General features: G+C 40.4%; 1 protein-coding gene across 3 annotated transcripts in view; it reads right to left on the bottom strand.

Moving 5' to 3' along the window:
* Positions 1-407: 407 nt before the first annotated feature.
* LOC119650827 (WD repeat domain phosphoinositide-interacting protein 2) overlaps positions 408-15,553 on the bottom strand; it is a 59,621-nt gene continuing 44,475 nt past the window's right edge. Inside the window, exons 2-4 of one of the 3 annotated variants that reach the window (XM_038053963.1) lie at positions 13,521-14,617; positions 1,923-2,066; positions 408-1,848 (exon numbers count right to left, since the gene is read on the bottom strand). In XM_038053963.1, coding sequence (XP_037909891.1) covers positions 1,745-1,848; positions 1,923-2,066; positions 13,521-14,617 — 1,345 coding nt within the window. In that variant the 3' untranslated portion in view covers positions 408-1,744. Of the gene's footprint in view, positions 1,849-1,922; positions 2,067-2,191; positions 2,215-13,520; positions 14,618-15,553 lie in introns of those variants that run through there. The other 2 variants (XM_038053964.1, XM_038053965.1) reach the window with 2 other exon arrangements.

Genomic DNA, 15,553 nt, shown 5'->3' with positions numbered 1-15,553 from the left:
ATAAGTTCATTAATTCTTGAGCGGTTTTTTTTAAATCCACATTTTCACGGATAAACGGAACCATTTTGCAATTATCCGTTCCGCTCGTCACTGAACAAGAGCTAAATGATGTGGATGTCAGGATGAAACGATATTGGCTGATATTAGCATCCATTGGCTGCTAGCATTCCCTGCTGAAATTGTTATGACGTTATAGTTTTCCAATCAATATGTAGTAACGAGCGTCAACTTATCGCAAATATTCCGCAGGAATGTTGAAATAATGAATTTCCAAAGATATTAGGTCAACCACGGAAAACTACAATATCAAATCTAAGATTACTTGAACACTACAATAAAATTAAACAAATTATCTTTCCTTACGGATACTTATAAATAAGTTTTATTGATTTTTTCATCTTTTATAATTTTTTTCGAATTTTCACATAATTTTTACATTTTTTTTTAAATTTAAATTTCTTTCTTCCGCTTTAATTTCAAGCTAATACAAATATTTACACTAAAATCCTCATGATAAATTAATACTAAGCCAATAGCTCTCATTCAATCGAGAGCATGGCCTTAGTTCAAAAAAATAAATTAAAACATATTAATTCGGTAGAGAAACAAAGAAGCATTGAATCGATGATGAGTCGAATAATCAAGCTGAAATCCTGTCAATAATTGTTTTTTTGATAGTAACAAGCTCATGTGAAAGATAATATTTGTCCCAACAAACAATTACTAGAAAAATTGCGTCTATTGCAATGAATAGAATATTTTTGTGCATTGTAATTGATTTTTAATAAACAGCGACATACTTAGTTGCTCTTTTTTGTTATTTTTTTCTTTATTAGTAAGGAATGCAGCCTCGTATGTCTATTCGTAATTAAATAGGACTTACTCCACAATTCTGTGTTTGTAAAGAGAACCTTGGAATTCATTAGGACGTATTTTGTCTTACAAGAATTTTTTTTTGTTGATTTTCTACATTAACGAGTATTTTTATAATTTTTTTGCTTGTTTTTGTCGCATAGAATGGAGTTTTCTCTACTATGATCACAATAAAAAATTTACTAGAAATGATTAAATGTAGAATTACTTTTTATTAGCGCTTTGTAGTTATAACCCGAGATTACACTTTTTCAGGTACTTGGTCATGGGATTTTTCTAATAAAAAAATGATTAATTTAAAAGAATCGAATTGCAGCGATGAGAATATTTCCTTCGGGATAAATAAATGGGAGGAGGTTAAAAGGAAACGACAACTTAGGAAGGTATCAAACACGTTCTAATTCACGCGCAGTAGCGGCGATAGTAAGGCATTAGCTCAACAAGTTTAAATTATTATGGATGATATGGATAATTCAAGCCTAAATTTTAGACGCAGCAAAACCGGTTTGTAAAAAAAAAGATCCTCAACAAATATTTTTGAAAGTTCTTTCAGAATGAAACTCACAACAAATTTTATATTTATCAACTGCAAATTCATGTATAATTACAATAAAACGATAGGCAATAACAAGACTGTAAGGCTACTGAAAAAAGGTGAAATTAAGCAACACGATTCCCTTTGAAATATATTCCCCCTCAAAAGCTAAGAAATTGATATTTCCTTGACGAATTTTCTAACATTCAAATGGATTAAAATTTGAGAAACAAAAGATCAAAAATCGAATAGCCACTTTATGATATCATTTAAATTACTTTCATTCCATTCCACACTATTTTAAATTGCTTCATCTAAATTACACTTTTTTCGTGGTCATTCGCGTACTGTCGCTACGGGTGGAAATTGCCTATCATCAAATATACTTTTCGTCGGATAGTCCACAGCCTCGCTAAGATCTCGACATTTATCAGATTCTACTAGAATTAATTGGAAAAGAAAGAATTCTGTTAGTATAATTGGTTTACTTGAGGGGCTCGATCAAAAAAATTACCTGTAAGTATATCCTTTTTCGATCCCTTCAAAATTCCGGCGTATGTACATTGAGATTTTGGTGAGCTATTTTTACTACTATTGCTGCTAATATTATCTAAGGATGATTGAGATCTATCACAATAACTATCGTTCATGTCCAGTTCTGAAAATAATAGAAAATAAAATCCTTAGACATTTCAGATCTATTTAAAAAAAAATTGTATTTCCTTTGTCGATGACGAGCAAAAAAAAGAAAACAAAACAAAAAATAAGAAAACAATAGTTCACCTTTGCGTGATAACTGCAGCAACCTGAAATTCAATTAAGTAGAAATGAAAAGGATCAAGGGAATTAAATATCAAGTTTCATATTTATATATAGATTAATTCATCTACAGCGGGATTCGAAATAATAAAGAGTATTGGTAGGTACCAGTGATCGCTCTGAGGAGTCCAATCAACGTTATGGTGCACCGTTTTAATGCCATAAACTCCTAAGACTATAACTGCTGTGGTAGGAGGAAGGGGGCAGACTCTAGCCGACCCAGATCCTCAGGGCCCGTCACATTCAAGAAGGAAAGCAGCTACAGGTTTCTCTTAGGCGAAAGAAGTGACTAAGGGTTTCTCTCTCTCTTCCGCAACTTCAGCAATGTGAATTGTAGTATACACCGAGCCTGGCAGCATGGTCTCCTAAAGGCCAGTTCTCCAAGCAAACTGTTGTGATCCGGTTATTCAGCTATTGGCAGGTCGTTAATACCATCCAAAGTCCATACGCGCATCCGGTATTAACGTGAATTTCTCCTCAAGATTTACATATGCATAGATGGAGAGTCAGCTTGTCTTTTAGTCCAGTAAATGCCTTATCATATTGTAACGAAAATCACTTTGGAAAATTATGTGTGACGTCAAGATTGTATTGGGTTGGGGAAAAAGAAATTTCGTATTTGTGATCGAAATTTGACGCTTTAACATACTTAGAATTATCCGATTTAAGCCAAATATACGCCGTTTTGTTCGCAAACTTGTTGCTATTTAGAAGGCAACTTCATTATCCCCCTCTTATAACCCCCCCCCCCCTTATTTGCAAAAAAAACTCAGGCAGCTAGTTTTCGCAAGCCTCTTTTGAGACCAACTTATTAGCACCAAGAGCGTTTTGCATGGACCGAAAGAGATGGTAATCACTTGGTGCCAGGTCCGAACTATACGGTAGGAGCGATAGGATATCTCATCCGAGCTCCCGTAGCTTCTGGCAGGTCATCAAAAATATGTGAGGCCGAGCATTGTCCTGGTGGAACGCAACACCATTCCTATTGACCAATTCTGCTTCAAACGGTCGAATTGCTCACAGAAGAGGACCGAATTGAGGGTATGGCCATAGTTGAGCAGCTAATATATAGATTTGGAAGGAAGCCCAGACACAGCTACACATGTATCAAGTGATCCAGTGAAGAGATGTAGATCCCAAAAAACATTAGGGTTAGGATGTTTAGGTAATTCGGGTGGATTAAGGAATGGGATCAACATATAACATAAACTGGATCACTCACCTCACACCTGGCCAATTAACTAAATAGGTGTGTTGTATTAAATGTCCATGATTATACATTTTCTGTTTTTCTCTGTCTCTCTCTCGATATGTTCCGATATAATGAAAACGCGTCGCGTCCAAGAGAATAGCCACTAGGCAAATTTTTGCTCTTGCCTCTACGTACCCAAAATGAAACATTAATAACGACACATCAAAAAGTGGCTAATGCTCCCACCAGAAGGAGCCAACCTAAAGTTCTGATTTAGAAGTTTCCTCTTGCATTGAGGGAAACCACCATAAACATAGGAATCCAACAATAGGAAGGGTGGGTCTTACAAATGACGCTAGTTTAGCTGCGCAAGTAGGTAGGGAATAAAGGGTCATAAGGATAGGAAAGAACTATATAGAGAATATTCAGAAGTACAATATCTTATTCATATCTATAGCTTGAATTATACAAAGCCTACTGATGAGTCCACTGGGAATGGACGAAATGTGCATATAGGGGCTCCCAATAGGTCTCAAAACCCAAATAAGGAGGAAAGTCTTCTAAGATCCCCATGCATCCAACATATCCCAATGATGCAATGATATGCCATCTTTACCAATACTTCCTCCAGAGTAGATATAGTGTAACACATAGGAATTAGTTCAAGGGCGGACATACACAATATGTTGACAGCCAATAGCATGTATTAATTTGAATTAGATAGTTTGGTCTAGGTAATGAGTGACTAATTTCTAATGTTTACCTTCGAAAGTTACAACTCGCGGTTTTTCAGGTATACTTATCTCGGTCTACTGATTTTGAAATTTTAATTTTGATTCAAATTCTGCGTAACTATCTAATTTAAGGTAAAATGATTCGTTACAAAAGGACAGTGCAGCTATTGAAACACACATCCCACCCAAATATTGCGCCATGATGGCATAAATTATTACTTATTCATTTCTTTAAATACCACCTTTTAAATTGGTTTTGTGTTTTTATCCCACATGGATTGAGCAAGATAGAGTATTCTCTACCACCATTACTCTTCTTGCAAATTTTTAGTTTATGGCTGATCATCACTCATTTTTGTTGATAATTTTCGATCTTCTTGCTTCTCATCATAAGCATATCACTCATGTCCGAAGTAGTCTTACTATTCCTATTCATTGGGATAGTCTTTTCCTTTCCTTGTCATTTGTCTTGTGGGGTTGTCTGTCTGGCTCCAAGTCGGAGGCGTCGGGAAATTACACTGTTTACCAGGACATAGTTTTATGATGATTGACCTTTACGGTCGATGAGAACATATTGTTTGAGTCGTTGTAGCATGATAGATCCTGGTCATATTAGCCATATGCCTGCTTTCCCTATTTTGCTTAAACGGCAATCTTATGTTATCCTCTTGTTGAGTAGTAGCTGAGAATCATGGTGAAAGTTTCTGCGGGTTGTGGGTTGGATCCTCGGTGTTGGTTCTTTTTCTAAGTTCTAACATTGGTTTTCCACTCATAACATTGAGACCGTAATCATGAAGTCATCCGGCGCAGAGAGGCTGATGTCCTCATGGGATGTCTATTCCTCCTCCCTAACTTACCCATCTATCTGCATCCAAGATCTTGTCACTGATGACTGTCTTTTATTGAATAATTCCCCTTCTTACACTTGGTGGTTTTTCAGTGAGAGTGTGGCTGCTACATTGTACGGTATAAATTAATACCTAGTTATGCCCCCCAAAAAATACCACCTTCCGAAGTTTTTGTAATTCTTGTTTTTTATCCCACATGTATTTAGCAAGATAGAGTATTCCCTACCACCATTACTCTCCTTGCATTTTTAGTTTATGGCTGATCATCACTCCTTTTGATAATTTGCCATCTTCCTGCTTCTCATCATAAGCGTATTACTTATGTCCGAAGTAGTCTTACTATGCCTATCCATTGTCATAGTCCCCTTGCTTTGTCATTTGCCTTGTGGGGTTGTCTGTCTGGCTCCAAGTCGGAGGCGTCGGGAAATTACACTTATTACCAGGACATAGGTTTTATGATGATTTACCTTTACGGTCGATGAGAACATATTTTTTGAGTCGTTAGTTGGGATCTGTTTCCCCCTGGGGTACTCCAAGATAATACCGAGAGTACAACCTCTCCTTATTAACTTTCCTCATGGCAATGACCTTCATCATTGTAGCATGATAGATCCTGGTCATATTAGCCATATGCCTGTTTTTTCCTATTTTTGCCTAAACGGCAATCTTACGTTTTCTTCTTGTTGAGAATTCGCTGAGTATCATGGTGAAAATTTCTGCGTGTTGTGGATTGGATTCTCGGTGTTGGTTCATTTCTGAGCTTTTAACATTGGTTTCCACTCATAACATTGAGACCGTAATCATGAAGTCATCAGGCGCAGAGAGGCTGATGTCCTACTGGGGTGTCTACTCCTCCTCCCTAATTTACCTAGAGTCGTGGGCCTTACAGACTATGTAAGGCAGCCCTTCTGAAATCAGTTGGGCTCCCGAACTCTTAAGATTTTCCAAGATTTATTCAGATGACGTCTGTGGATCCTCTTGGAATCTCCTTAAACTCTTTGTTAAGTTTTCAGGGGACTTCTTTGAGGCTTCCTTCTTATGCTGTTTGTAGTTTCTTGGTAACTCTATTTAATCCCTTAACATCGTACGGTCTCTAGTGAAATGCGGCTGCGCCTCAACATTGGACTCTCTCACTATATCCAGGTGAGAGGGGCGGCTGCTCCCATGCAAATAGTTTCAGTCACCTACTGTGCAATTACACCCTACAATATGAATATCTGGTAGTAATATGGTAAACCAGATACGCATTAAAGATTGCTACACCAGCCTTATGGCAGACATTGTTAGCAACAAATTATAGGATGAGTTTGTAGCCAGAACACAGCAGAAAAGTGATTGCCTGACGACAGGGACCCGGTACTGTGAGGGAGCGGGACCATGTCTTAGAGTAACAGCTGTTGGAGTTCGTGGATATCTCTTCACGAGAACTGATAAAATAATCCGAAAAATGGTCAGAGGTTGATAGTCGCGGGTCAAGCCAGCTTGCAATGTAGAATGCAAGTTGTCGACCACACAAACCAAAAGTTGTCCTGGTGGAACTGAACACCATTCCTATTGACCAATCCTGGCCGCTTCTAGCCAATCGTCTGCTTCAAACGGTCGAGTTGCTCACAGTAGAGGACCGAATTGAGGGTCTGGCCATAGTTGAGCAGCTCGTAATGGATGATTCCCTTCCAATTCCACCAATTACACAACAAAACCTTCCTGGCCGTCAATGTGGGTTTGCCGATGGTTTCGGCCGGCTCGCCGCGTTTCGACCACGGTCTTTTTCACTTGAGGTTGTCGTACGTGATCCACTTTTCATCACCAGTCACCATCCGCTTCAAAAATGGGTCGAATTCGTTCCGTTTCAGCAGTTCATCGCAGGTATAGATTCCGTCCAAGAGATTTTTTTGCCTCAACTCGTGGGGCACCCAAACATCCAGCTTATTTTTGGAATCCAATCTTCTGCAAACGGTTCCAAACGGTTTTATGGTCTATATCCAGTTTCTGGTCAATTGAGCGAATGCTCACATGCCGATCTACTTGGATGATTTCGACGATTTTATCGGTTTCTACGACGATTGGCCTACCAGTACGGGGTGTATCTTCGACATCCACTACACCAGAACTGTGCTGTGCGAATCGTTACAGTATCGGGCCTATAAACTTCACAAATTTTTTCGGCCGCTTTCTTTGCATTTTTACCTCTCAGGCAGTAAAAACGTAAATTATGACGAATTTCTGGCTTGGTGGCCTCCATCTTTGACGTGAGACTGAGAGACTGAAAAGTACAATCACAACACTGCCTAAGAGACACTTGTAGCACAGATTGTCGTCTTTAAATCACCGTATACTATGAACCGATGCGATAAGTACAACACAAGATATGTTTAAGTGTCGCCATCTATTGACAACATGCCATTTCTTTTTCCCCAACCCAATCTAACAGTAAGGCAAATATTTAGTTATGATAATCGTTCACAGATGACTCTTATTTCGGTAGTAAGATCTTGTCGCAAAGTAGTTTTCTAGTAAAGTGCTTACATCCCTTTCTGGAATGTTCCGCGTAGTATAAAAGGGCCGAAAATCCGCTTGTATTAAACTTATAGAACGGGTTTTTGCGTTTAGTGCGACGCAATCCAGTGATACGAGCCTACGCAAAGCAAGTAACGTAACTAGTGACGAGTACGAATTGCTAAGAACGTAACAATTTGTGACAACGGTGCGATTACGTAAAGGAAATCGTAACAATTGCTGACAGCGGTAGAAATACGGAAAAGGAAATTCGTTACAATATTCATTACTCCAAATGAACTTCTCTTCTTTCCGCTGCAATTTGTTAATGGGCCCTTGAATATTCGCGTAGCTTGGTACGAATTTGTGATACTATTAGGTTGTTGCACATGAAATAGCCGATTTGATACCAAAATTTGAAACGACTGTAAAGTTTACAAAAATTTATTTAATTAATCAAAACAGGTGCCAGTCGATTCAGTTTTGTAGAAGTCCAATTTTCAGGGGTTGATAAACTCATCGAAGACAATTTTGATGACCTCTTCATTCCTCAATTGTTATCCCGCCAAAAAATGATCCAAATGTTTACAAAAGTGATAGTCGGTTGGCGAAAGGTCCAGCGAATATGGTGGATGAGGCAGAGTATCATACTGCAATTCGTTCAACTTTTGAACCGTTATTCTGGATTCATGAGGTCGTGCATTGTCGTGAAGGAGTATCACATCATCTCTTTTGACCAATCTCGGCCATTAAATACGCAATTTTTGGTGCATTTCCTCCAATTTTCCACAGTATTTCTGTGCATTTATCGTTTCTCCAGGTGCCAAGAAAGAATAGTGGATAACTCCAGCTGTTGACCACCAAACAGTCACCATTACCTTCTTCGAATGGAGGCTCGGTTTCGCCATATGCTTCCGTGGCTCATCAGCATCTAGCCATTGTGCGGATAGGCGACGATTGTCCTATAATATGCACTTTTCATCACATGTCACTATTCTGTGCAAAAAGGGATCGCTTCTGTTGCGGGAGAGTAAAGAACTGCAAATTTCCATTGACAGCGCCATGTTTTGCTCCGTAAGGACTTGCGGAACCCATTTGTCGAGCTTTTTCACCTTTCCAAGTTGTTGCAAATGCCGGGAAACTGTCGAATAGTGTATGGTCAGTTTCTCTGCAATGTCTCTCACAGACTGACGTGTGTCAGATTTGACTAGCAAACGCAGCTCGTCGTTATCAATTGATGGTCCTGGATGTTTGCGTAGCTCACTTTGATGGTTTACTTCACCTGACCGGAATTTTTCGAACCACCGCCATGTGGTTCGTTCGCTTACCGTGTCAGCATGGCAACGAGATTTCCCTTCGATAAGAAGTTTGAAACACGTTGGAGTAACAAGGCAAACTGGGAGAGCGTGGTGCGACATATGGCTCAAACCATCAACTGATTACTTGATACACTGACGGATCGCTCGCAGCAAAGGGAGCGAGTACCAGTGTCATTGGTCCAAGGAAAATGTACTTTGAGCCAATGGACAGGTACATTAGCATATTCCAGGCGGAAATATACGCCATAGACAAATGTGCCTCCTTTAACCTGCAAAGGAACTATAAGGGGCAGAACATAGCTATTCTCACCGATAGCCAAGCAGCGATCAAGGCACTTAGGTCCAACCAAGTGAACTCTAAACTGGTATGGGAATGCCTTAAGAGACTGAATACACTCGGCTCGTCCAACAAATGTCTGAATACATTGGGTTCCAGGCCATGCTGGATTGGAAGGCAACGAGGCAGTGGACGAACTAGCCAAGAAGGGAGCCGGGACGCCTTCACACGGGCCAGAACCCTTCTGTGGAATCGGAAACGATTTCATGGCTATGAATCTAAGAAATGAAGAGGAACGGTTGAGGGAGCTATACTAGGCGGACCTACTAGGGATGGAGCAGTCCAGGGTGCTTATTGGGGGATACGAACCCATACGCACAAAGGATTGCTTAAACCTCACCAAGAAGAACCTCGAAATCATAGTGGGAATTGTCACTAGTCATTGTTGGCTGAACTATCACCAAGGGAAGCTAGGGATATCTACGGACACTGCCTGCAGGTTTTGTGAGGAAGATGACGAAATCTCTATACACGGCCTGGGACAGTATCCGGCACTTGTGCAAAGTAGGTCGAGGCATCTGGGAGAACACTTACTACCAAAGATCTGGAACTAGGGAACATACTAAAGTTCCTAACGGCTATAGGCCTGCTTGAGATACTATGATCAATAGGTACACTACAACCTGTAAAAGGGGCACAATAGTTCAAGGAGGCGGTGCGACTTTCCCTTAACAGAATAATAATAAGATGTAACGATCTCGAGGATACTACCGAACATTGGTGGACCAAGACAAAGTCGTCGTCGTCTTATTTCAAGGGTATTTAGTTCCGTGCTACTCTACACAGCTCCAGTTTGGGCAACCGTTCTGGAAAACAAATCAAACAGCGGAAAACTGGGAATGGCATATTGACTAAGTGCACCCCGGGTATGCAGTGCTTATCGAACAACATCAGGAGAAACAGCATATATACTGGCAGGGACAATCCCCATAGACATCTTGGCGGATGAAGGTCGATGTCTCTACAACAAAATGTATGCAATCGGGAAGTCTATTTTACTTCGACGGCAACTAGCACGGCGGGAATCCATCGCAGAATGGGGAACTAAGCCACGGGGAACTAAGCTACGAGCTAACACAGTTTTTAAGTGGACATGGAGGTTATCGGGCTTATCTACATCGATTTGGACACGACGAGTCACCATGGTGCCCAAGATGTGGTAATGTGGCTTAGAATGCGGAGCATGCTGTATTTGCCCAAGTTTTACAGTACAACGAACTAGGCTGGAGGCAATCGCAGACAGGCGTTTAACACCTGAAAATATAGTGAAGTTTGTGTTGGAATCAACGAAGGCTTGGAATCAAGTGGTAATTGAGTTGAAAATGATTCATCAACAGCTAAGGCATAAAGAACTGCGCAGAAAGCGAGAAAGGGAGAGAACAATATTGAGCCGCAGTTAAGAACTGATCCAGCCCCGCGATGCAATGCTTATAGCAGTCCCGTAGGGAGAGTGGAAGAAAAAGGAGGTGGTTTTAGTGAGTAGGAGTCTCACATAACTGCATGGCAGGAGTCAGCAGTAGATTTTGAACCTTTCCACCTTCTAACGATGAAAAAAAAGACAAACAGACAGACATTGAACCGATTTGTTTCGCAAACAAAGCCTTAAAAATTGACGTGAATCATTCTTGTCAGCCAAGCCGGCGCAGTTCTTTTGGGATGGAATCCACATATTGCCAGAAAGATGAGAAAAAGTCATAGATTCAGATGGATAATACTTCTGTACATGTCCTTCTTAAATAAACGTCCAAAATAAAAAAAAAACACACGAATTAAGTTAAACATCCAATAAATAAATTTTGTGTGACAGATATACAAACCGACTTCAATGAAATTTGGTCTTACAGAACACCTTAAAAGGAGATAATACTCTGAGAATGAATTTAAGAAAATTAGCCAATCCAAGAAAGCAGATCGAGTTCTTGGCGCTTTGTTAAATTTTTCTTTAATCGCATCTGAGCCCCAGAGTAAATATAAACAGTATTGTGAAAAAGCTGATACTGTTGGCACACTCCAATACCCTGGGAATATTTTTCCACAATCGATGCAACCCCATATCGATCACGGATGTCCTCATTTCCGATGTGATCATGGACACATTACAACACATTTCCGTCTCCACCAACGCGAAACACTGTTCTTTTTCTTTCATATTCGGCCAGAATATGAAACCACAGAGGACGGAATGTACGGAAAATTTCAGGATAAGGGAGGTTTTCATGAAAGAAAGCCGATTTCAATGAATAAACCAGATCTGATACTGGGAAATGATTTTCTTAATTGAAATATCACATTCTATAAAAATTGTAGGAATATATTGGGCGACGTTATTTCTAATTCAAAGAATGGCATATTGTTGATAAATTCATTATCATCATCAACGGCGCAACCACCGATATCCGATGCCTTAATAAGCAACCCCCGGTTTTGCGCCGAAGTCCACCAATTCGATATCCATAAAAGCTGTCTGGCTTATCGACCTACGCCATCGCTCCATCTCAAGCAGGGTCTGCCTCCTCTTCTTTTTCTACCATAGATATTGCCCTTACAGACTTTCCGGACTAGATCATCCTCATCCATGCGGATTAAGTGACAAGACGGTCATAGATTTCGTCGTTATGTAGGCTACGGAATCGCCCATCCCAAAATTCTTCGGAGGATTCTTCTCTCGAAGGCGGTCAAGGGTTTGTAGTTTTTTTTGCTAAGAACCCAATTTTCCAATGAATAGATAAGGAGTGGCAAGATCATTGTCTTCTACAGTAAGAGCTTTGACCCTATGATGAGACGTATCGAGCGAAACAATTTTTGTAAGCTTGAAATAGACTCTGTTGGCAGCCAACAACCATGCGCGAATTTCATCGTCATAGCTGTTACCGGTTGCGATTTTCGACCCTAGATAGGAGAAATTTTCAAGGGTCTCAAAGTTGTAGTCTCCTATCCTTATTCTTACCGTTTGACCAGTGCGGTTTGATTTTGTTGGTTGGTTGGTTCTTGGTGCTGACGTTGCCACCATATACTTTGTCTTGCCTTCAGTGATGTGCAGCCCAAGATCTCGCGTCGCCTGCTCGATCTGGATGAAGGCAGTTTGTACGTTTCGGGTTGTTCTTCCCATAATGCCAATATCGTCAGCGTAGGCTAGTAGTTTGGTGAACTTGAAGAGGATGGTGCCTCTCGCATTTATATCAGCATCGCGAATCACTTTCTCCAGGGCCAGGTTAAAAAGGACGCATGATAGGGATAGACCGTTGTTGATGTTGAATGGTCTCGAGACTGATCCTGCTGCTTTTATCTGGCCTCGCACTTTGGTCAATCAATTTCGTTGGGATACCGAATTCTCTCATAGCTGTGTACAGTTTTACCCTGGCTATGCTAACATAGGCGGCTTTAAAGTCGATAAAAAGATGGTGCAAATGATTTCCATATTCCAACAGTTTTTCCATCGCACAGAGAAAATCTGATCTGTTGCTGATTTGCCTGGAGTGAAGCCTCTTTGGTATGTCCTCCAATGCGAGATAGCAGAGAATATCGTACTTATTAACGTGATACCTCTATAATTGTTGCACTGCGTGATATCCCCCTTTGTTATGTATGGGACAGATAATGCCTCTTTGCCAATCGTCAGGCATTGATTCGCTGTCCAACACCTTGAGGACAAGTTTATGAACCACTTGGTGTAATTGGTCGGTCGCCTCCGTATTCAATCAATTCGGCCGTAATTCCATCGGCTCCTGGCGATTTACGGTTTTTAAGCCGATGAATTGTTCCCTGCACTTTTCTAGTTCGCAGACTTGTTGGTTCTCCCAGGCTTCCTTATTCCGTCCGTGAAGCCGCTCCCACGCTCGACGAAGTTCGTAACAAGTTGAGAGTGGAACATTACTCGGTATGTGGCATTTTTCCGTTTCGTTGCTAGCTCTTTGAGAAATTACTGCTATTTATATGATTATCAAGAAGACAAGATAACATATCTAGAAGCGAACTAACGAAAATATAGGCAACGCATGGCCGTTAAATTTGACTTCAAATTGGCATTTTGAACGAGCTATGTAAGAAAAACACACGATGTCAGGTTTGCACCCTTAATTTTAAGTTAACTTATCAATTCTACACCAGTGTGTCTGATTATTGTCTTTCCGGATCGAAGGAAATGGCTCTCAAAACCCACCCACCGCAAAGGGGAAAGTTAAAACAATACTTAAATAAATAACGTTCAAATATCAAATTTGTGCCTGTATGAAACAGACGCACTCTGTAATGATAGATCCTACCTAGGTCGATTGGAAATAGTCGATCGAAATAGTGCACCGAACCACCTAAGTAACTAACTTATCTAAATAAAGTGCCTAGAATCCCTTCAAATACTACAAACTTACCCGTAACACCTTCCAGCGGATTCCTTAAATCGTGCACACGTATCAGTTTACAATCGCCTCCCTTCCTCGCCTCATTAAATTCATAAATATACAGGAATCCATCTTCGCATGCCATCAAAAGCCTCGTTTGCTTCTCCAACTTCGCCAAAGCACAAACGTACTTCAATCCAGGTTGATTCAGTTGAACCGTAGCAAAAGCCCGATCCTGGCTGAACACATCACTCACTTGACTAGGGAGATACGACTGGACCGCCTTACTGAAGAATCCCGTCCAACTGGATGACGATTCCTCTGCTTTCACAGACGCATCTTCAAGGCTCTCCTTGGATTCCTCCTCGCTAGATGAGGGCGGAGCGCTTGAATCCGCCATACTCTGACGTTCCGCATTCTCAACCAATTTCCCATCAATCTTAAATATATGCACGGTTTCTGTATTTGAACTGGCACAAAGAAATTCAGCGCATGAGTTGAACATCAACGAAGCAATGTTAACATTTCGTTTCACGCCTCGTCGAAACTCATGCACCTTTCGGGCATTTTTTGTACAAAAGACTCGTATCACAGTTCCACGTTCGGATGCGGTCGCAATTAGAGCGCCATCCGGTGAGAAATTTATAGCCGACAACGATGAATCGTGTGCTTGGATATTCACTCCCATCAAGAGTTTATTGGCATCGAAAATCTGCAGTTCACCGTTTGTCGACGAGATCGGATAGGCCAGGTGAGAATTCAAGGACAACGAACATAATCCCACCTCGTTGGGTGAAACGTGTCGAATGGAATGCAAAAGTTTCATGTCTCGGATATTGTGAATGTAGATGCTGTCCCGCAGGCTTACAATTAATCGAGCCCGATTCAGGCGTACCGACAATATGTCGGATGGGTAACTGTAGTTGCATATTTCCGATCCTTTTTTGAAATGACATATTTTCAGCTTATTCGGCTCGGCCACCGTAACCACTGCCACAAGGCTACTGCTGAAAAGACGCTCTGCAATGCGAGTGTTCTCATTGTGACTGCAGAAGATCTCTTCGACTTTTTCGACGGATGAAAGGGTGAATAGACGATATCCTGTGGTTCCCACAACAGCAAGAGACCTAAAAGATAAAATTAAAGGAAATTTTAGTAAATTTGTTTCATATTTTAGTAATTTAAATATTTTTCCATCCATTCGAGATGGAAATTAGTGATTTAATCGAGACAATTGATACTCAGTTCTACAGAAGCTGAAATTCAACATATTCAAATGGATCATGGAATCTCATTATAAGATCTGATTTGCATTTGGTTGTAGAATTTCAAAACGAGAAACGTAATTGAAACACGTTCCACCGTTCATGACCGGATCTATCAAACAAACCATTGGACTTCATCACGTTTCTAATCCTGATAACAAACGATTCCAACGACATATTCTCGCTCATTGGCCCCGCGGGTCATCGACTTAATAAAACGATCCCACAATAAGTTTGTTGTCATTATTATTATTAAACTCAATTTATCAGTTCGTCTTTAATAGGCTTTTTATCAGCGTCAAGTTTATAAAATAATATGAACTGGGTCGTCGTCGCGAACCCTGTTGTGGTTGTTCTCTCAAGCTAAGAACAAATAATCATGGAATATTGCTTTGTGGTTTGCAAAAAACAGCAGCGAAAGCCATTAAAGATTTGTCTCATATGAGAACAAGGTGAACTTGAATAACGATCACACCCGCCCTCGTATTCCCAGGTACGGTATTAGTAGCGAGAATGTCGCTTGTTATCAAATTTGTGTCATTCAAGCGACAATAAAAATTAGGAATATTTGTGGAAACATACTTTACTTGTTAGCCTTGAATGTTCTCGTCCAAAAAGGAGATATATTCGCGTTGATTTGAGGGTGTTAAATGCACGAGTATCTTCTCTTGTTCTATTCGATACAAATGCAAAGAATGCTGTTAATTTATTAAAGAGTTTCCCAAAAGCTCCGGGGACTACTTTAGCTCTAAGTTGAGGACATTAAAAAACGTCGCTCCCAGCAGACTTGCTAGAAAT

Source organism: Hermetia illucens, chromosome 3 (assembly GCF_905115235.1).
Source record: "Hermetia illucens chromosome 3, iHerIll2.2.curated.20191125, whole genome shotgun sequence".
NCBI lineage: Eukaryota > Metazoa > Arthropoda > Insecta > Diptera > Stratiomyidae > Hermetia > Hermetia illucens.
The sequence above is the reverse complement of the archived record's forward strand: the minus strand, read 5'-3'. Positions and strand labels throughout refer to the sequence as shown.